The sequence below is a fragment of the Helicoverpa zea genome, chromosome 22 (assembly GCF_022581195.2).
Source record: "Helicoverpa zea isolate HzStark_Cry1AcR chromosome 22, ilHelZeax1.1, whole genome shotgun sequence".
In the NCBI taxonomy this organism is placed as follows: domain Eukaryota; kingdom Metazoa; phylum Arthropoda; class Insecta; order Lepidoptera; family Noctuidae; genus Helicoverpa; species Helicoverpa zea.
Window position 1 is genome coordinate 5,959,254 of NC_061473.1, and position 23,847 is coordinate 5,983,100.

Consider the following 23,847-nt stretch of genomic DNA (forward strand, 5'->3'; position numbering starts at 1 on the left):
CCGTTTTCATGGAGTGCCAGGGTACCTCCGTCGCATAATCGGGGCCTATTTGTCAGAAAGAGCTGTGGTGTACCCGGGTCGAGAAGGATGGGGTCGTCGAGAGATGACGTGCGGTGTTCCTCAGGGGTCGGTTCTCGGCCCTCTCCTGTGGAACACTGGATACGATTGGGTCCTGCGCGGTGCACTTCTCCACGGCGTCAGCGTGATATGCTACGCTGACGACACGCTAGTAACAGCACATGGGAAGACGTACCGACAGGCGGCCATTCGGGCCACAGCCAGTGTCGCGCAGGTCGTGGGTAGGATCCGGCGTCTTGGCCTCGAGGTGGCCTTGCACAAGTCTGAGGCCCTCTGCTTCCATGGGCCGAGGAAGAAGCCACCTCCGGGGTCTAGCATCGTAGTAGGAGGGGTTACCATCGCTGTCGAATCGACGATGAAATACCTCGGTCTCGTTCTCGACAGTCGGTGGGACTTCGGGCCGCATTTCCAACGTCTGGCTCCCCGATTGTTGGCCGCAGCTTCTGCGCTCTCACGCCTGCTGCCCAACCTCAGGGGACCCAATACCTCCTGCCGGAGGCTCTATATGGGGGTCGTGCGGGCGATGGCGCTCTACGCCGCGCCAGTGTGGGCGAACACCCTGACGGCCCGCAATCTTGCAGTGCTGCGAAGACCTCAGCGAGCGATGGCCATCAGGGTCATAAGGGGATACCGTACGATCTCCTTTGAAGCGGCATGCCTCCTAGCCGGATCCCCACCATGGGACCTAGACGGGAAAGTCCTCGCGTCACTCTATACATGGCGCGAGGAAGCAGTGCAGCGGGGTGAGTGCCTCGTGCCTCGACAAGTTGAGGCGCGCAGGGCAGAGCTCCGCCAGGTGTTAATGGTGGAATGGGAGCAGCGACTTGCGCGACCCACGGCAGGGCACGCCGTTGTCGCGGCAATCAGGCCCGTTATGAAGGAGTGGCTGGAGAGAAGCCACGGCGCCCTCAGCTTCCGCCTGACACAGGTTCTTACCGGGCATGGGTGTTTCGGAAAGTTCCTGTGTCGCATAGGCCGGGAGCCCACGCCCGAATGCCACCACTGTGGGATCTGCAGCGAGGACTCGGCGCTGCACACGTTGGTGGAATGCCCAGCATGGGCAACGCAGCGCCGTAACCTAGCGGCAGCGGTAGATGCTGCGGGAAGTCTTTCGCTGCCGGCTGTCGTGTCCTGCATGGTCGGCAGCGAAGAAGGGTGGAACGCCGTCGCCTCCTTTTGTGAGGATGTGATGGTTTTAAAGGAGGCGGCGGAAAGGGAGAGAGAAACTGCTTCCTCTCTCCCCGCCCGCAGCAGACGTGGTGGGCGTCGCAGGGTGGCTGATCTCCGGCCACCATAGGGCGCGGCCTGCGGGCGACAGACTAGGGGCGTCTGTCGTCCGATCAGAAACAGGCCTCGAGACTGTGGCGTTGTGTTGCGCGCGCCTCTCTTAGTAGAGTTTGCTGTGGCCGCTGGGTGACGGCCACAGAGGTTGACGGGGCCCGCCCTTGAACATCTGGCGGGCCAATACCTGTCGGGGGTGCGGAAGAATGCTTTGGCGATACCCGTGCCCTCGACAATAGGTAATAGAAGGCAACACTGGGTGGGTTTTTAGCCGGTAAGAGTCCGGCACACCCCCTCCACCGACCCCAGGTGGAGGGAAGTCCATGAGGATTTTCCCCCTGCCAAAAAAAAAAAGCCGTATGGATGTGTATAATGGAAACACTGAAGTATTATACAACAGTTTTTGTTATGTTTACCGGATGCCGACCGATTGGTATCGAATTTTGATTTTTGTCAAACCATTTTTTTGAAAATCTAGATATTGTGTTTTTTTTGTGTAAAGATGTTTAGTACTTTCAATTCTTATATTCAATTATCTTTAATTTAATTTTACGGCTAATTAGTTACTAATAAATATATATACAACATACAACTAACTTATTACCTAATATTAAGCGCGATGTGCTGGTTCCGCTGCTGCGGCTGCAGAGGACCTCAAACGGCGCAAATATAGTACCCTGGTGGGTAACTATACCTTTGAGCCGTTTGGGGTTGAAACCCTCGGGCCGTGGGGTCCAAGTGCTCATCTCCTATATAAGGATATCGCTAAGCGACTTGCTGACACTTCAGGTGACCCAAGGGCTGGTTTTTATTTTGGCCAAAAAGTAAGCATTGCCATCCAACGTGGCAATGCTGCCAGCCTCTTGGGTACACTCCCGGTGGGCAGCGATGAGGAGGAGTTTTTTGATGCAATTTTTTAAATATTTTTATTTATAGTAAGTGTATATATTAGGTTTAGTACTTAAGTACATTGTGAATTGTAAATAATTAAAATAAAGGCTTTCAAAGCGGTTATTTTATTTTCAAATGACTTTTAGAGGTCAAGATAAGAATGTCGATTGTTGTTTACCTTCAAAGGCTTTACAGCTGAAAGTTTGTTTTCTTTTTTATTGTTTGAAAGTAAGTTTCATTTTAATTTTATTACATAGTTTCAAATGTAAACCCTGTATACATTTTTCTATCTATATTTTCTAACCCTATATATATATATTATTTCTCACACTATGTTGGGGTCGGCTTCCAGTCTAACTGGATGGAGCTGAGTATCAGTGCTTTACAAGGAACGACTATCTAGCTGACTTCCTCAGCCCAGTTACCTTCTAACCCTATATATATATTATTTCTCACACTATGGGGTCGTCTTCCAGTCTAACTGGATGGAGCTGAGTACTAGTGCTTTACAAAGAACGACAGCCTGTCTAGCTTCCTCAACCCAGTTACCCGGGCAACCCAGCACCCCCAGGTAAGACCGGTTGTTAGGCACAAGTATACGTACATGTTCCCACTGTTTTTTTTCTTCTATAGTAAATCGAGAAGAAAAACGAGTTTACCTTAAAGGAGGTTGTCCGTCAGTGACGAGCCTGAAGAGCGGAGAGTGGGGGTCCACCTGCAGCGACCTCACGAACTCATCGAACTGGAAGTACAGAAAAAACATAATTAAATTATGAAAACTAAATAAATACTTAGTATTCACGTCAAGAAGGAACTAAGACAATTAACAAATTGGGAATCAATTTATATTTTTTGTAAAAAAATAATAGTGTAGTGTATTTGACGACCTCGATGGCGCAATGGTCATCATGCCGGACCGCCGAACCTGAGGTCCCGGGTTCGATTCCCGGTTTGGTCGACATTTGTGTGATGAGCATGCTTGTTGGCCGTGGTCTGGGTGTTATGATATGTATTTATAAATATGTATATATGTAGCTACATGTAGTTTATCAGTTGTGTTAGCACCCATAACACAAGTTAATAAATAACTTACCATGGGGCTAACCGACCGTGTGTGAAAAAGGTGTCCCGACATTATTTATTTATTTATTTATGTAATTCAATTTGAAGTATTTTTCTTTGTTAGAGTCGACTTCCAGTCTAACCAGGTGCAGCTGAGTAGGTGTGTTTTACATGGAGCGACTGCCCTTCTGACTCCTAAACCCAGTTCACACCCAGTTACCAGATTTTAATATACTTAGTAAGAATGATGCTGTCAAAAACCCGAGTCAAAATATCTTCATTAGTGTAAATTATTTGCAGCCATTAATTTAAATTGAATAAACATGTGAATATTGACAAACAACAATATAAGCATTTTTAATGCTAAGAATAGTTTGATAATAATTAATAGGCTTTATTGACCTCTATAACCTGCGATCAACGACGACATTGGTCGATGGAATGGTCGAATACTTTATCAATAAGGAGAATTGTACCTACTTACTAAATTTTTCCAGTTTTTTTTTTTTGTTTGATATAAATATTTTTTTTTTTACGTTTAAACAAAAGTTTAAGGCGATTTCTGTTTTTTTTTATTGTTCTGTATTTATTTTTTATTTTTATTTTTAGTCGGCTGTCTTTGAACATCCTTGACAGTCGTTAAGGATAGTCAGAAGCCAGTAAGTCTGACACCAGTCTAACCAAGGGGTATTGGGTTGGCCGGGTAACTGGGTTGAGGAGGTCAGATAGGCAGTCGTTTCTTGTAAAGCTGAACTGTCGTCAGCTGAATCCGGTTAGACTGGAGGCCGACCCCAACATAGTTGGGAACAAGGCTCGGAGGATGATGATTTTTTTTTTAGTCTAAACTTATCAAAGTAAAACCCCATTAATGTAAGGAGGCTATAAAAAACTGGAAAACGGCTGAAAATGGAAACGTAACGCAAACTGTTATTTAATTATTTTCTATTGTAACACTCAGAGACACATCGTGGAATACAATAAAAGATTGAGTATTTTCTTATGATAGTGTTTCTCCTGAAATAGTTATCAGCCATTGTTTTTTTCGAAATCCGGTTATTTTGTCCATTGTCCAGTGTGCACTAGCCTTAATAGAATATGTAATTTAAAACAATTAATAATATTTTTTCCCGCGTTTCTGTCTAATCACAGATAATACTTTAATAACTTAATGGCTGTCTTGAAGTGTGTATAATTTACTTATTTATTTTTTTATATAATTGATTTTATGTTTAGCATAGGTAATTATTAGGTATATTAATTACTACAATTGTTTTGTTTAGAAACTTCAGTTTGTTTAGATACTGACACCACAAAAGGTTTTACAATCTACCTAGTCTACTTATGTAAGAAGTAGAAGAAAGAAAGAAAGCAAGAAAAAAGAAAAATCATTTATTCATCAAAAAATGAGGCGAGATGTCGATAAGTCGATCGCGTTGTTTCTTAAAACTAAAAAATAAGTACTTATCGGTAAATACCCCCCAAAAATTTAGTTCCATTAAAATACATCCAATAGTTTTATGGCGAAAGAGTAAAAATCATACAAACATTCACATTCATAATGTTAGTAGAATTTATCATCTATTAAAATCAATTGATTGTTATTCACCAGTAACTGACTCACGTGGCCATCAATTTATTCTTAATACACGAATCATAGAAACAATACAGAACGATAATCATTATAATAATAGATATTTTATCCATTTTATTATAACTTTTATATAAAGTTAAGCAAAAAATATTCGCCAAAACTTCCACAGATAAAACGGCACTTTTACGTTTACCGCGCAAAAATACCATAGACAAAGATATTCAACCTACACGGCAACAAGTTTCCCAGTAGTGACAACTTCACGGGCTACTAATAGGGTTGTTTCCTAGTATTCATTTAGTTAAAATTAAATAAATGCAACGAAAGTTCACAAAACTAGAAACACGATAAGCTATATTATATTATTTATAACTGACCATATATTTTTTAATTAATTTATGAAACTTTAATTTTGAGCCTGTGACGTCACGCCATTAAAAACGACGAGAAGAGACCGATGACGTCATCCTTTCTATATTTGACAATGACAAGTATTTGATTGACAGTGACAGATATATCGAAATAACCTCAGCATTAATGTTTTGTTTATTTGCTTCTGTGAAGTTCTGTGTGTTAATTGCATTTAAGTGATACAACTGCTAAAGAATTATGGAGAAAGGATTTATGAAAGCTGATAGTTCCAATCTGCCAAGAGTAGACTCTTTTATGGTCGCTCAATTCTTTGCCAATAACCAAGATTTTTATTCAGCGGTACGTGGATGAACAGTTTATTTAGAGCACTAATGGTCGTATTTCCACAGTCTCGCACAACACAAACCTTGTAGACATTCATTTAATTTAAGTTTTTTGAAAAAGCATCAAATCTTTTCGAACGCGGACACAAACATAACCTCAATATAAATAAACACAAACTTTACGTTTCTTTGCACCATTTCATTTTTCCGCGTACACAACTCAAAACATTTGAGGTATTTTATTTTTGTGCAAATGTATAAAAATAATCTATATGTATAAAATATTATAGTTTTTGTAGCTATTTTATAAAAATACATTATTAAAATTAAGAAATCCATTAGTTGGTATGTTAGTTTTTTCTCGTTAGATCTGCTTTAAAATGTAAAGGAATGAACAGAGAACGTTGACGTCACAGTCACGTGATCTAGCGTTTTCTGAGCAATATTTTAAGACAAATAGAAAAACATGTAATACATAAAAAATAAAAAGATTTGAGACGAAAAATGAAAGAGAGGGTGATCTTAAAATTATTTAGAAGCTATCTAAATAGATTTCCGAAAATTGGAAACAACCCTATTGGCTTATTTTGGCGGTGCAGTCAAAGTGACAAGCGTGGCCGGGCATCGAACCCGGGACGGTACTGTTAGGAACTGGTTCCTGGTACCTGTCGTGTCTCGGAGGTAAACACAGATGCATTTCCGTGTGCGTCTTGCAGTATTTCTTTTTTTTTTAGTTGGAGTTTAATTTTTGTTTTTGTTTGGGAGAGATCGAAAAGTTGGGAGTTGCGGATTGGAAGACCAGAATTTAAAGGAGTCATTTATAATTAATACATTTTAATGGATTTTGTTTAAAGTGATTCATTTATTTACCCGTGAACATTCAGGATAAATAGGTTGTCTCATATTATTCACTATATTCCGAAATATTACAATAACTGGCTCCCGCCAGAGCTTTCATCCGTGTCCCGTAAGAACTATTCCGCTCACCCGAATAAAAACTATAGCCTATGGCCTTCCTCGATATATGAAAAAAAAATTCAAACCGTTCCGCTAGTTTTTGATAGAGTATATATAGTTGCTAGGTATAGTGTATAGATTGAAGTAAACAGACTTTCTACAGCTTTATAATATTAGTAAAATAATCCTACGAATTAGGGTGCCAAAATAAATTATCTGCGGAACTCCCAAATTAATATTTTACTTTCTACAGAAAAAAAGCTGTGAGATTAGTAATTCAGAATCTCATATATAACTTATGTCACGCTTCAGCATAAATTAGATATTATTAATGATTTATAATCATTGGCAAGTTGATTATAATTCAGAATATCGTTAAAGATACAATGATCTCGGAATACAGGTAGACATAGGCCATTTATAAGTTCGTTACTATACATAGAAACACGTTGAATTTAAACGTAATTTTTTAAAAATATTGTTGTATATAAGCTCTAAAAAGCTCCATATTTAAACCTGTAATACTTATATTTTTGTTTGGCTTACATTACCTACTGGCACTGGATGTATTTTTTTACCGAAGCAGAATTTAGCATAGATATTAATTAGGAAGTTAAAATATATAAATCTTATTTTGTGTGTGTGTAAAGGTATACAAAATAGGATTTATTTGTACGTGTGTACGATAAAAATCTATAAGAATCGTACATTGACAACGGTTTGCAATTTGTCTAACTATTCATTTAAAAACATTTCAATTATTTTAAAAGGACCATCTTTAACTTTATGGTAGCCGGCTTTCCGTCTCAACCGGATGCAGGTGAATACCATTGATCTACAAGGAGCGACTGCCTATCTGACCTTCAGAGCCCAGTCACTTGGCAACACGATACTCCTTGTACAGTAAGGCAAATTTTCACCGACAATATAAACGTCAGTTTTTCTTAAAACAACTATTTACTTCGAAAATTGAACGTGAAAATTCATAGTAACATAGACCAACATTGGTCTGTGACAGTATAGTTATCGGCACGGATATCGAGCCATGACCTTCACCTGCGCAGAAGCTATTTATTGGTTTATTGCCTTATGTGTACAGTGCGCAAAGCGATGAGTGGGGCTCTTCCGCTGAGAGCTCAATATCCGTGCCGGTAACTATAAACAGTTATTTTCATAGACATAGAATTTGGTATATACTATACTACGAGCGGCGAATCGTGATCCCTATGACGTTTCAACTGACAGTTGTAATAGTGCTGCGAAATTGCGATAAAATACTGTTAGGCAAGTGTCATGTCATTCAGCCAGGTCATTCAACGGCCTTATTATATTTTATTTTATTAGACAATATTTTTTATTAAAATTGCATAATTTAAAGAGTTAGAATTCTTTTTGAATTTACTTTAAAGAATTCTTAATTTCCAGCTTAATGGAAAAATATTTAAAAGGAGGCCACAGACCTACCGTATTTTTTTAATTCAGTCATGTCAGATTCAGATTGATTAAATTAAATACAAATATACTGTATTTTTTTTACTCAAAGCATTTGTAAATTTTTCCTACAAATTATCGATATTTTGTTTATCGATGTGTCCCTTTTTTCGATAACAAATTGGCGACGTAACTTTTGCAGCACGTACCATGTACATTTGCATTGAGTTTTTTTTTCATTATTTCCGAACATTACGTAATAATTTCTTAATATTCATTTTTATAATTAAAAAATGTACACAGTTATGATTTTTTCGAATTCTTTATGGGACTGTAAAGGATTTGTTGTGACAGGACGTCACTATATGTTAAGCGCTAACGAACTGTCATAGGAATCATCATTCGCCGCGCGTAGTATACATCTATGGTTATTTTGAAATATGACCGTATGACGTTTATGTAGTTGTAAGTGAACTCGGGCACTCAGAAATTCTGCCTTTAAAAACATGTACTGACTGTGGAAGGTTAACAAATGAGAATGTAAAAGTTAGCGCCAAACATTTTTTTTATAATTCTGAAGTTATTTGATTCTTTGCGCATTTGTTTTACAGATCTTGTCAAGAAGTTTTGTTTGTCCGAAGATGCATGCATGCATGCATGGCCATTGGTGACTTCACAATAGTCAAAAAATATCATCAAAACGCTGCGCAGTACCTAGCTTTGTGTGAAGTGCGTCAAATGGAAAACTAAAAGTTATTTAGTGCGAAATTTAATATTGGCTGTCAGAGTTTCGCATGCAAGATCATAAAAAGATATACCCTGCTAGGAATTAACTCCTGTAAAAGCCGGAATGGTTGGCGTGCGTTGGGAGAAGAGGCCGACGTTCAGAAGTGGACGGCAATAATCTGATACGATAATAATGAAGAGTCAGTTAGCCTAAGCTAAGGCCTAAGACCGCGTGTTTCTTAAACGGTTTCCCTGATCATCATCAATTTATTAGCAAAGCGGATATTTGAGTTTCCAGCTTCCTGAAGCAAAGATGACGAATTCAGATACATAAATTTATGATATGAACAATTTTTTCCTGTTTGCCATATAGCCAAATCAACCAAATGTTATTTACTTAATATCCGCAGAATACAACATTATATTTACTTTTTGACGTAGTCATAAACATACAAATCAACTTACGTCCATATCTAGATTCAGAAAACTGGTTAGAGTCGGTTCTTTACCGGTTTGCTATATCGACGCGAAACCGGTAAAATCTGGTTGTCTTCGATTAACTTTGTGGCTAATCTAGTAATCTATACTTTAACTAATGAATAGCATAATTTGTCGATCAAAGGTAATTTTTGTAAGTGATTTAGACACATTTACTAAAATATTAGGTATATGGTCCATTTATGGCTAGAAAGAATGTTACTTCTAGATATTTAAAATTGTATTTATAATTGTGATAGAAGAGTCTAGAAGGAGAAAACATGCTACTTCAACCCCAAATAAATTGGGATCACGGAGGAGAAAAGACTAGATTGGGATAAATAAGGACAGGAGGATGATGATGGTCCATTTTACTTAATTTTGTGAAATACCACACTTAAAAAATATCCTCCATTTTATAACTTTAATTACTTTTAATCTAACAGCGTCAATCTTGACCAACAGTAAAACATTTGTGCAAAGTCTTCTAAAATACCAACCAATTTTAACACCAAAAACAAAAGCAGCTCGCTCGAAAAGGCCGAAAAAACAGGACAATCTCTGTAGCGCATAACCTCAAAACGGTCAGTTCCGCGTTACCTTTTTTTGGATACAGTTACAAAACCGGTCGACATTAATGAAGGGAGAATTGCACTTTGAAAATGTGGATCGCCACGGATTCATACTTCCTTGATTTCGAAACGAAACTTTTTTGACTTTTTGATCGAATAATCAATGGGGTCTTGGCGTGATTGAAGCTTTTTCGCGGTAAATGTATTCGCTGTATGATTTTGTTTAAAATTACGGAACTCTGAAGGGAATACAGCTCGATTTTAAATGAGTTATGAATGTAATAATATCTGATTTTATTTTGGTGAGAAGAAAACTTCAAACTCTTAAGAGGTAGGTACGTAATAGATGTGGGGACCTACCCTACACCTATTACCTCTTAGCTAATACTGCAATCATTCAAAAAGGTTTAGGAATTGATAAGAGTGTACTTAAAGCCGGCGTCCCCGAATGCTACTTCTCAGCAGCAGTCTAGATACTGAAGCGGATACATGGTATATCAGATACTGCAACAAGTTTGGGTGTGTCAAAGACCAGTCACGGGAAGAAAGTCCGAAAATCACGAACAAGAGCGACTTTCATTTCAACCTCAACCTCATGTAAAAGTATAATGTATTTTGCAACTACCACAACCTGAAAACAATGACTAGTAGAAGTAGTAATAGCTACCTATGTACATGATTAATTGTTCATTACTACCATGTCTTTGTTTGAGTATTCTGCCGTAAAAACGAGACTCGATATATTCTCCATAATCTGCGTTATAGACTATTGTAATGAAAGACTTTAAAGCCCGCACACTACAAACTTTTAGCCGGCCGATAGTTTGTTTGGGTTCATAAATCAGTATGAAGATGAATGGGAGTGTGCACATAAAATGATGACGATGATGTCCTCCTAGCTGATTATCTTCTACGGCGGCTGTACTTATGTAAGGAGGTTAGCCAACTGCGCAGGAAATATTATAGTGCACAGGCATTTGCGCAAACACAGGTGCACTCACTATTCCTTCATTCTCGTAGCCATAGACCAACTAAAACTTTGATTGAATTAGCAATTTTCAAAACATTTTTTCCGATCTTTGTACCAACTGTCGGTTGACTGAATAGTCTTCAGTGTGAACCTCCTAGTGTTGCCTTATCTACAAATATAGACTCCTGAACAAAACTAATAGCCGATTTATTGTTAAGTAATGTTTTATTATCTATACAAGATGCCACACCTAGGTTAGCATAAAGTTATTTTTAAGTTTATGGTTGTTTTATTAAATTTTATGTTGTCATCTGCCTGCAGTATATTTTATATGCATCATACAATATAATGTTGTATATAAATCAGGTATTTGCAATGATTTTAAATGTAGTTTATGCCGTTGCAATGAGTCTACACTCTTAATTTGAAGCATTCTAACAAGTTTTACATTGGCCTTTTCAAAATGCCGATAAATATATTTGATGTTTCCACTGAGTTATCCATTCTTGCTTTTGGAATGTAGGTAACCCACATAGAAGATGTTATTTTTCTAAAATTAGCACCGTTCTTTGTATCTAATGCCCGCGTAAACAGGTTTTATAAGCTAAAGTAAGCCCAAAGTGACAGCAAAAAAATACAAAACACGTCTTAAATGGAAACTTTATATTATTTAAAACTGTGTGTTTAAAAGTTTTAACAAAAAATAAATGCAAACATGTCAATAAGAACCTTGAGCCTTCCTTGGACATTATTGGGGAATGCTTGACTTAATTATATATGAAAATACCAGTTTATAAACCCAACTCGCCGAACAGGTGAAGTATCGATAAATAGAATCGGAATAAATGATTTATCGATAGAAAAAAATGTTGATACAACTTTAATCATAGATTGTGCGTAACTTGACATCATCATTGTTGCTGTTTGTAAAAAATATTTGTTTTGCTAAGTGTTTGGCCTTCGGAAGTAAAGATTTGAGAAGGACTCACTTTAATAATGACGTACATATACCTACATACATTCCAGTAGTTTTGTTTTACTGGGTCAATTCCTGGGTCAGGCTGGAATGGGTGATTTTTAAGAAACTTTCACAAAGCAGCCCGGAGTCTGGAAGTTGACGGTTTTACACCTCCGTATTTGGTAGCCATGCAAATCCGGCGTCGGATCCTTATTGCAATTCCGCGTCAGAGGATGTCACTGTCAGGGGGATTTGAGAGAACAGACACCAGGTTTTAGAAAGAAATTTCCTCCACTGCACCACCGCCACCACTTCAGACTCCATTACACAGACAATACTTAAAAACCGTCTTTCAGAAAACCCCTAGCCATTCCAAGTTTTACCTCCGAGATGCTTGCAGAGATGAGAATTTTGATCTAACCCTGCCTTGACGTAAGCTTTAGTGTTCTAACATCAATAAGAAGTAATGTTTCTAACTAAAATACGCTATAATTAGTCAATTAAGCATTAAAGCGACACGTGTGATTACTTTATATCTTAATAAATCAATTTAAGTGTACTTAAAAGTACAGTCGTAAACTCTAAATGATTGTTAGTGGATTTTGTTGCCTATGATTGCAAAAGTATAACCCTTGCAAATAAGTAGCCATCGAAGAGACGAAGCCGAAATGGTTTTGGTCTCAGGAATATTTCAGAGCTTTAAAGAAGACTTCTGTTCATGCTAAATCATGAGAATGGATTATTGAAAACAAGCCAACTGTGTGGATCTCCCACGTCATCAGACTTTACCACAGTGGAGCGTAGAAGTTTTTAAACAATAGGTACCAACTCCACCCACTCAATAGCGGAGGAATCTATACAATTCTTGTTTAGTGCAGCTTAACCAAAACTTAGCTTCACACTGTCCATGAATAAGTAGAAAGATTCATAGGAGCTGTTTGTCCTAGTAACACTGCTTAGTAAGCCAAGTATCATACCTACTTATAACAAATATGCACAGTTATTTCCACCTGACTGTACTTACAACTTAATTGTCATCTTAACTCAGCGTTATGGCAAACATGATGAAACTTTTAGTGTCAATTACTTTTATTATTATCTTTGTTAAAGGTAAAACGTTCTCATTTTGTAACTAGGTAGAGTAGTTAAGCTAAAAATACCTTTTACAGTCCAAAGTCCAAGGCTGTCAAATTGGACTTTGTCTTTCCAAATTCTAGGAAAAATTAAATGATTAAGTTAAATCACTCATGCGTGCATCATGACATGAGGTTTGTTTTGACCATTGTTTGTGCAGAAATCTAATCTCATAATGAAGCTGTTTTTTATAATGTCAGGAATAGGGAACAGTTTTGAAATATTCTTTCAGTTTGGAAAAAGTGGATAGGTACCACTTTTTACCACTTTTTAATACGTTCCCAAGAGATGCCGTTGAAATTGCTGGTTCGTCGCTTGGAGAGTATGGAAAATACACTAAATAAAGTTGAAAACTTTGCTGGAAGACTGACATGCATATTGTCGTAGATTTGAACACTGCCGTCCACTTTCATTTTAAAAGTCAAGTTCTTTCTAACCGATTTCCAAAAAGAGACGGAGTTTAACATAAAACTGAATGTCCAAAATGGTGTCTCTGGTGTCTTCTAGATATTATCTCTCCTACACTTTGTTATTACAACATTTCTGCACCCCGAAACGTCTTGTAAGTGACTGAAATAATTACATAAGACCGTCACCTACACATATAAATAGTCGTTAATATAGCAATTATCACGATATCCACGTATCACTAACATAATCTGTGGCAAGATCTTAGTCCGCCATTTTCCTATTATAGCTTAACAAAAAAATACATCTCATCTGACGTTTGCTGTTCTTAAAATAAAATTTCAAAGCGCTATAAATAGTATCTATTCTTGATTCTTTTATTTATAAATGTTATATGAATAACCTTTTCATTTTGTCATGCTAATCTTCAATTCTAAATATACATATCCTTTTTCGACTATTAGTTGGTGGGCCAAGGATGTATCATTGTGGCATACTGAATGTCATTACTGAGCAAAAGACCCGCGCAAACGCTTTTATTTATATTTTTTGCCCCTTATAGTATCAATAAGCATTTTCGTGGACCTTAGTATAAAATATGTGTCCTAGTCAGTCACAAAAAATTACATTTAAAATTGAAATTGTCGTTTATAAATCATGATGCAATTAATCGAACGCATAACACAACTCCAACATATTCTTATTTTACTTAATTTTCCTGTTGTCAGGATAATAAACATGATTAAATGGCTTGGCAACTTTCGTGGCTCACGTGCCAAAGTCCAACACAGAGTCACAGCGACACAAGTTTCACTAACAATGATACAGCAGCTTTTTATCTTATATTCAGTTATATACGTCTATCTGAACTCTCTGACCTTCGGAACAAAGTAGTATTTACAAGCTGTCATTAGTACTGTACTTAAGTATATTTTGATCTTTGATCTTGAAGCATTTTACGGTTTAAGTATACCTAGTGTTTTATCATATTACAATCATAAGCCTGTAAAATGTAAAATGTCTCGCTGTAAGGCCTCTTCTCATACAGAGAAGGAATGAATATCAATTACCACACTTGCTCAAAGCGAATGAGCAATTCCAGACTTTGTAAGTCCAGTTTCGTCAACTTTGTTTTCCTTCATCGTAACTCTTAAAGTACCTCTATTATTCTTTTTCAGTATTTTTTTTTGGTTAGTTGGCCGTGTGGATCCTTGAAAGTACGAGGATCGTTTACAAGTAATTGAAGATTAATCTACAATACTGATCTTATCAAATGGTTTTGTAAAATCAAAATTCAGATATCAGAAAACAAATCTTAATTATGTTATTTATGTAGAGCTAAACAGCTCCCGATTAATAGGTATAACTTTTAAATATGTCTGATTAAAGCTGCGTAGAAGATATATTGCATCTGGTTCGACCGGCTGCACTCGATCCTAGTTTGGGTGAAGGCAAGACGGATATAAGGAGATTTAAGTAAGTATAGCTTTGGCATTGAGTTTTTAGACAGTAGATTGCTTGAAGAGAGATTACAATCTGGCTTTACTGGCAAACATGGCAGTTTCCGATTACACAAAATCAGTCAAAAGCGATTCATTTAAATTATAAGCAGTCGTATCTTTCAACTTTTATAACTAAAGCTTAAGTCTATTTCGTTTATGGTTTTAAGCCTAACTTATGCGCGCTAATCCGACTTTTGAATTCCGATCCGGGATTACAAAACCTCTTCTTTACTAACATTTTCTGAGCTGGCAACTGCGGCCTTTATGTGTCAAAAAACACAAGAATTCCTCACATAACACTGGTTTGTACAAAATAAACTTAACGTGGAAGTAATCAGGGTCTGACATAAGCCTTTTTTACTTGGAACGGCGCCTAAGCTTATGGTAAAAACTTTATTTACATTAAAATGATTTATTGCTACTAATGTACGTCATTTGTCAGTTGTCTATGGAGATTTGGTCACAAACGATGTTCTAGAATGACCTAGAGGACTGAGCCATGTCATGGGCGTTCCTTGTTTTTTCGGGGTTACCATGCTTATTAGCTTGTATGTAATTTATCTCGTTAATGGTTATAAGTTTGGCTATTGCGGTTTCCTTGTACCGTTAATGATATTTGGCATTTTTTCTTACCCTATTAATTATTTGTAGGCTTCTTCAGTTTTCTCACTTTGAACACGTTTTAAAAACGTAGGGTGACCAACAAAAAAATAATGAGTATACCTTCAACCTTTTCATCCTAAAAAGGTAATACTTATTCTTAAGTAATGTTGAACTTTTTCTGTCGAAGATAAGACACCATTTTGGATCGAGGTTAACACTGGTTTGAAAAGTTCATCAAAACGGTTGCATGTGATATTTAGTAGGAGGTAAACAACTAACCTGGCTAAATATATGCCGTATTATAGGACACTGGATAAAGCCAAGGCTGTGACCAACATTAATGATATTTTAACAGGAAACGCAAGATTTATGCGTGGAAACCTAGATTACATCTAGTATTTAGATTCAAAATAGTTTTTTGTGTCATCCACAACTTTTATGAGGACTTGAGATAAGATGGAGAATACATAGAAATTAGAATTAAGCACAAACTAATTGGTTCAAACTCAAAATCCATACTAATTGACTGACAAATCTGTACGTTTCGAACGTCAAAACAATAGACAGTTGCCAAAAGTATTTGGGGATTAAGATGTCGAATTGAACTGAAATAATAAAATAACGTTGATGGAGTTTCTCAACATTCAGAAGGAAATCATTGTAGACAAACGAGGTGATTACATAGCTCTTCGAAGTCTCAATGACAAGCAACTTAGGATCCAAGTAAAAAAAAAATTGTGCAATTCATTTGTAAAACGAAACGGTATTTACCAGGCTTGACGTGGCAGCCAGCCATATTTCTACGGTTTATGCAAATAAGTAAATTACGATATATTCATAATAAGCTTATATTTTACAAAAGTAAAGGATTTGCTCTGTGCAATTGTGCATTTAATATACACTTCCGTACTTATGTTATTTTATAATTTGTTTTATACTTTTGAAAGGACAAAATATGGTAAGCAGGTACCTAGGTCACACTAGGTCACAGATTACTATAGGATATCATATTATTATTGCCTCATTTGCGCAGGTAGTAAATACTTTTTGTTTGGTAAATTACGTTTTTATGCGCTTTGGGAACCAGAATTATGAAAATCCCCGTTTGTCATTACCAAAGTTAAGAAGCTTTGACCGTGAAGCTTAGGTATGGAAACTTCGAGAAATTGTCTGTAAGTAATGCAAAGTTTCTACGAATGGTCTTTAAAATGGTTATGTTGCAGTCCGTTTCATTGTTATCTCAATTTTCACTCTTCATACAAATAGATAGGTAAGAAACTAACCTGTTGTACTATAACTTCTAAGGGCTGTCCAGTCTGTAATTCCTCCGAAGGCCTTCTCGTGGGTCTGACGGCATATTCTCTCTCTCCAATAATCTGAAACCAACAAAAACATATTATTAATGATTAAAATCAGCCCTAAGTAACTATGTCAGGTAATAAACAGGTAAATAACTCCTAGTTATATAAACTCCTAGTAATTTCCAAACCCAGTGGTTATGGTTGGCACCGTGACGTCAATGTGACGTCAATGGGCTAAAAAGAGGTTACACTTGGTGGGTTAAAAAAAAGTTTCGCCAAGTTACTGGCCACTTTAAGACAACGGTACCTAATTGGTGTCCGAAATATGAGAGGTTTAGTTTAGGGAAAGCTTACTTTGCTAATGATTACAATTTACAATAGAGTAAGAAATAAATAGGAATTTGCAGTTTTGGAAAGAAGTATTTAAAAAGAGCGCTAAATAGTTGAAAGCCCAAGTTTGCAGGAATTTAGGTAAAGCCAAGCCAAGCCAAGGTTATCTAGCTCATGTCAAGTAAGGAACTCCAAGGAATTTTTTTTTAGTTAACGTCGTCAAAAATCATCAAACGACCCCTCCCGCTGTGGGTTAGCAGCGGTGAGGGAGTGTCAGACTCTTACTGACTAAAAACCGTCGTGTTCCGTCGTAGGCCTTTTATGTGCCAGGGCCGCGGTATCTCTTTCGGACAATCCCGCAGCCCGGGCCGATGATATGACTTGCGTGAAAGCAGCATAACCAGAACAGTCCCGCAGCCCCAGCTCCAAGGAATCCTGAATAAATTTCAATAATTCCTTTACAACTTAATTGAAACGCAAGCAGTAAGATATAAGTTGCACTGAAAGGTCATAGGCACTAATTATAGTTTATTCGTAGGTACGTATCGCTAAACGATTGGTTAGCCATTGACTACTAGGTACAAGGTTATTCACTCTTGTCCCACATGATTGCATTCTCCTAATAGCTGTAGTCTTTCAGAATCAGGAATTTTGTAAGTACATCATTTACTGGCCCATTGACTGCCTGCGGTAAAGCTAAAGACACCACAGCCATTAAAATCTCAGGCTTTTCCGCAAAACGATGTGTTAACCTGCGTGCCATAGACTAGTAGACTACGCAGTACTTACATACTTCTTCGTGACACAGATTATGTTACCACAAAAGCGTTGCGTGTTCTTTTTTAAAAATCCGTTTACGCGGTTTAAAAGTGACAGTCATCTTCTAATTGTCGTGTCGTGGTACGCAGTGCAAGGGTTACCAGTCAATATCAGTCGTTTAAAAACAATTGCAACATAGTTAAAAATAGAATTCAGTAACAAAAGACACGAGATCTGTGTAAAAGGATCTGTAAGTAGCATGTTAGTAAGTATATGACGAAAAGAAGAATAGACTTTCTTCAGTCGTCTTTCGTCAGTTTTCTTAAAACCAGTATTTATTATGATTTCAAGAAAATGTCATTTTTGTTGTCGGTGCAAAAGAGCCTTAAAATTTCGCGTTAACCGTTGTCTGAAAGTGACTGCTTATTTGCACATAAAGACCATTAGCGTTACATGAATGTACGTAGCTAAAATAGCTATATTTAGTTGTTGAGAAGATATACTGAAGCTTCTTGGAAGAATAGAAAATGAAATAATTTGTAAGTCGATGAGTAGGTTCTTAATAGACTAACCACAATTATGTATCTACATAAGTACTTCATCATCAGCCTATCGCAGTCCACTGCTGGACATAGGCCTCTCCAAGTGCACGCCATTGAGATCGATTTTCGGCTTCTCGCATCCAGCTCCTGCCAGCCGTCTTGCGCAAGTCATCACTCCACCGTGCCTGAGGACGTCCTACACTACGTTTGCCGAGGAGACATAAGTACTTATAGGGTGTTTAGAAATCAAATGGTAATCTTCAAATGTTGCATTAAATAGCAGCAGCGGCTGATTCTACCTAATCTCCAATCTGTTACGTATTCACAGGTAACCACAAATTACACGTGTCACGTAGTTAACGCATATGTTACATACATAAATACGTTATTAGAAAAATCTTAGAATCGGTTACAAACTCGCAACCTATCGCCTGGCCATCAGCTAATTATTGTAATTAAGTTGGTACCTACAGTTTTGCGTGCCAAGACAATATTTTGTCATGCTGTCAATTATTTGTTACATAGTGAGTATTTGTGGGGTAAAGGGGACATACTGTTACTGTTACAGCCTTTTTATCGTCCCACTGCTGGGCACAGGCCTCCTCTCACACGGAGAAGGATTGAGCATTAATCACCACGCTTGCTCAATGCGGGTTGGTGAAGGAAAGGGGACATACCACAGCAAATATGAAATGGTTACCTACTGATCTTTCAAATGAAAACATATTCACATTTTAATGAATTTTATTTAATTATGAATATCGATAAGATGTTTTTTTTAAGAATTCACATCAAATTGATTTAAGTCTTTTCTCCAGATTTTTTACTCGATTGCAATGTTTTAATTGTAAATTATGAAGACATATCAAATCACTCATTGGGGCTATAAATAAATGCTATGTCTTATACCTCTATGCCCACAATATTGGGTCTAAGTATATGGCTCAGTTAAGACAATAAAAGCGCCATAGGTAACCTAAAAAGTGACAGCTGTATTTTGACGTTTGGTAACCCTGTCGTCGCTATGTTAGATTGCGCAGTGTTGGCACAAAATTGACCAATTTACACGTAGAACGATGAACGTTGATCATCAGTGGGTTGTTATGAAAGAATGACAACCGGTTGCAACCAAAATATGTGAGAGCAACCTGCGTTTTGGTAATTGACACGGCTTATTTATAGGTTATGGTGTGAGTAAAAGTTTATTTATTGCTGGGGAAAATTATAAAAAGCATTTAATGATAATATTTTAGCTTGTTTGTTTTATATACACAAACCTATATACCCGCCTGGGAATTTTATACCTGTTTTTGAACAAAGGCCTGTTCCGTTTCACCGTAACCTTTTTATTGGTGGGAAATCTTCAAATGACCCGCTGTGGGTGCCTCCTGGCAGCTGGTGGTTCCTTCGAGCTCTTTGTGTACCAGGGCCGTGGTAGGTTAGTAAGTGGCCCATATAGAAAAATCCTTAAACTGCGATAGCTAAACTTGTTTTTATCTTTTCAATTCGCAAATCGATATTTATGACGTAGGCGAGTTCATTCATAAGTAGACATTTTTCAAAATGTTTTTCCCAGTAGCATATTGTTTACAAAACCGATTTTAAACTTCATTTAAGTAATTAATTATTAGTTAGTGTGGGTACGAAAAAATACAGGTAATGATACACCAGGCCTTATTGCGACAACCTTCGTTCGTGCAAAGAATGACATGAAAAACAATTTTGGTAAATAACTCGTTCCCAAGCTCAACGCGTTGATTGTTTCGTAAAAATCGCGCAAAAAACATAAAAAATTACTCATTTCATATTTTATTTCTTAATTTTGTTTTCGTACAGAATTCATAATTTATAAATTTATTTTTTAATGTAGGTAATGTGTATAATTTTAAATTAAGTTCGTCGTTTTAAATTGACAGGTTAATGCAAAGGCAGCCATTACGGTCAGATTCGAAATCCGTGAGAGGCGATTTTCGAGTAGTTTGACGTCCATAAAAATAAGAAAAATAAGTAGGTATAGGTATATGTACGGCAGCCATTATCTAGCATGCACCTGCCTATCAAGGAAGGTCAAAAGGCCTTAAAATAACTCAGTCTTTATTACACATACCTACGTTTATTGCCTCTCATAAACGAGTAAAAACAATTTACTTCATAAATCAGCTAATAAAATAAAATGCCACATTCAATATTTCGTAACTCAATTGACGGCCGACGCAATTCCCGCTGAATCCAGCCCACCAGTTCTAATTTCAAACAGCCGGGACGCTCGGCCAATCAGAGCGCGTTACGATTAGGCATGCATGCGATTAACCAATCAGATTACGGTTATTGTGTACTTTAATATGGCGGAATTTGATTCTCTAGGAGCTGTGAAACAGTTGATATGTTTATCGGAATACGAGATGGTATTGTAACATTTGAATGATATCGGTTAAAAATTGTGTTTCAGTTTTGTATTTAGTCTCAATTTTTTTATTGACTAGGAAAATGCTCGAGTATTTTTTTCAACCGAGTATAGTTTTTTTTATTTTTTTTATTAAGAAGTCGTGGTGGCCTAGTGGTTAAAGAACCAACCTCTCGAGTATGTGGGTGTGGGTTCGATTCCAGGTCAGACAAGTACCAATGCAACTTTTCTAAGTTTGTATGTACTTTCTAAGTATATCTTGGACACCAATGGCTGATAAAAAGGTGAAGGAAAACATCTTGAGGAAACCTGGACTATAGTCTGAAATCACCAACCCGCATTGAGCAAGCGTGGTGATTAATGCTCAATCCTTCTCCATGTGAGAGGAGGCCTGTGCCCAGCAGTGGGACGATAAAAAGGCTGTAACAGTAACAGTATTCTTATTAAACGATAAATTGACCAGATATAAACTTATTTCTGTAAACCAAAATTTTAAGAAATACACCACTAATTCAAAACCTCGCTAATTACTCAGAAAATTAACCAAAGCCAACGTATTATTGAATTTCATTGTGTACATCACAGCTAGGCGTGTTTGTGAGCAATTTTTTCTACATTGTATGTAAAACCTAGGTCGTGACACGCATTGCGCATGCGCGGGTCAGATGTCAGAACCACAATGGCGGGAACCGGGGTTGCCAGTCGATAAAATAGTGTTTGAACGGATGTCTGATTGGTCTGTTCGTTTTAATGGTAATTTTAATTAATTCTTTGGTACTGTTGGAGGAATTGAGTAGTTTTTTCGGGGATTCATTTCAGATTTTTATGTTAATAACTTAAATAGAGATATATTTTAAAGATATTTACGTTTGTCATGTATGGATATTCTAGATTCATGTCTGGATGCATATTCTAGAAACCGAAACAAAAACATTGTATCGAGTTATCTTGGAAAAAAGGTAAGTATTGTTTCCAGCACAATTCAGATTTCTTCAAATAGGCCTCCCAATATGAGCATTTTCAAAACTTCAACAAGTTGCTCGGTTTCAAAGATTGGGTCTCATTGGTAAAAACGGGCAAGAAATGCCACGTGATTTCAATGATCATGAGTTGAACTACTTTACTTAAATCTTGTTCACTTGTTATTGCTTGTAAGACAATTTTAACTTTTATCAACTAAAAAATAAAAAAAAATAGGTGAGTACCTAAATACTTATTGACTTGGTAAAGAACTAGGTTAGGAACTAGGTTGGTAGGAACAATATTACCTACTATTGACGAAAACTAACCTGACTTATACGTAAGTATGACGTAAATGGAAAACATGTCTGGTCTTTAGTCCTACATTTCAGTTCGTAATATTAATTATGCTTCGAACAAACAATTAGTCAATGGAAACTTTTGGTTTCAATGGAATTTTTAAGTGGTTAAAAATAAAGTTTTAGGCAGAGGCACATACTACTTGTTCAAGAATTGCGAAAAAACTTTGTTTGTGATTTAAAATAGGCTGACAAGCAGCACTTTTCGAATGCCATATTACATGAAATAATCTCCTAAAAGATGAATATGTAGATATATGATTTCTCTCCGGAGGTGTCGGATTGCCGTCCCATCGGGCTATGAGAGTGAGAGAATAGGGTGGGCACCTGTGTCTGCGCAAATGTGCGTGCACTATAATACTCGTATGTCCTGCGCAGCTGGCTGATCTCCGCTAAGAACAGCCGATGAGGCCGAAATCGGCCTTGGACGCCAATATGTTATAAGATCAATAAAATCACACCTTTCAATCATACGTAATTAAAAAATCCCAGAGTTTCCTTAGCCTATTTGTCAAATACGATCCACCATTTTTTCCACTACCAATCCGAGTCACATGCAAATCACACGTTCATGTAGCAACTAAGTAAATGTTGCACCTGTAAAAAATGACCCGATTGTCTTTCAAGATTTTCGTGAATAAATTAGTGTTCGTTCGTAATAATAGTTTGGTAACGCTAATCCATTCTAATTTATGTACCTATTTAGTTAAACCTATTTATCTAGTTCAATACAACCCAGTGGGTAGTGTCTTTTTGGGATTATCTCATGGACCACTTTTTTACAGATGTTTGAGATAGCCAAAGATGATATTTTATTGTGTTGCAGTGGAAATCGATAGAAGAGCTTGTGGCTTCGTCAAAGATGGTCAATGCCGCATGGATTGATAGTAAGGTTAAGCAACGGTCGATCAGTGTCATTCGTCAGAAAATCGCTGTGGATTCCAATAATTTAGGTATCTTTTTGTTGATTTGTATGCTAGCTAGATAATAGATTGAAAATCCTATCTCTAGTTAGCAAATTCAACAGGTACTTAATATAAGTTATTGGAATCCGCCGTAATACGAGAAAATTCTTCTTTGTCATGATTCCAAACTTCTTATTGTTAAAAACCGCAGTAAATAAACAAGAAAAAATCCTCAGCTACACTACACCTACTAGGACAGCATAGAACACTAGAATTAGATTGTTGCGTTTCTCTATCATTACCTACGGAGTGTCAAGGCTTGCACCCGTCCTCTGCTCGTGTCATGCCGCCCTGGTACTTGTAATTATACGGCATTAGTACTAAGTGACGCGGATTACAATAAACTAGCTTTGTCCGTGACTTTACTGCACTTCTGGTTATTGCAAAAGTGTTATTAAGACGTCAATAAAGATTTTTCATCACTAAAAATAAAAAATATCTTTTGACTCAATATTATTTTGTCACTTCCATTCAACGTCAATAAATTAAAAATCATTTTTATCTTTAATCTCGTCAAAAAAATATATTTTTGTCAAAGTGAATCTAAACAAAATTTTGTAACACCTACTTTTCGAAATAAATAAGACTAGTAACAAAATTGGGTAAAAAGTTTCATACTTACCGCTTCTCAAAGTCGTCCTTTAACGTCACAATCAAGTAATCAATATCGTGTTACTAGACATGCACAGACGAGGGTTCCGTACCAATGTATGTAATAATAATTATCCACCACAGTAAAAAAAGATAGTTCTCCTGCCTGTATCAAACCGACTACAAAGTTTGATTTAACTTAACATCGGGCCAACAGTCGGCTCACAGTATCCGCAGTGGTGTGGGGTCTCTAATAGACTTTTTAATCGACTTAAAAAAAGGAGATTCGCAGTTTAGCAA

General features: G+C 37.1%; 1 protein-coding gene across 1 annotated transcript in view; it reads right to left on the reverse strand.

Moving 5' to 3' along the window:
* LOC124641659 (RNA-binding protein fusilli) overlaps nucleotides 1-23,847 on the reverse strand; it is a 103,367-nt gene that overhangs the window by 44,497 nt on the left and 35,023 nt on the right. Inside the window, exons 2-3 of the mRNA XM_047179829.1 lie at nucleotides 16,620-16,712; nucleotides 2,910-2,992 (exon numbers count right to left, since the gene is read on the reverse strand). Coding sequence (XP_047035785.1) covers nucleotides 2,910-2,992; nucleotides 16,620-16,712 — 176 coding nt within the window. The remainder of the gene's footprint in view (nucleotides 1-2,909; nucleotides 2,993-16,619; nucleotides 16,713-23,847) is intronic.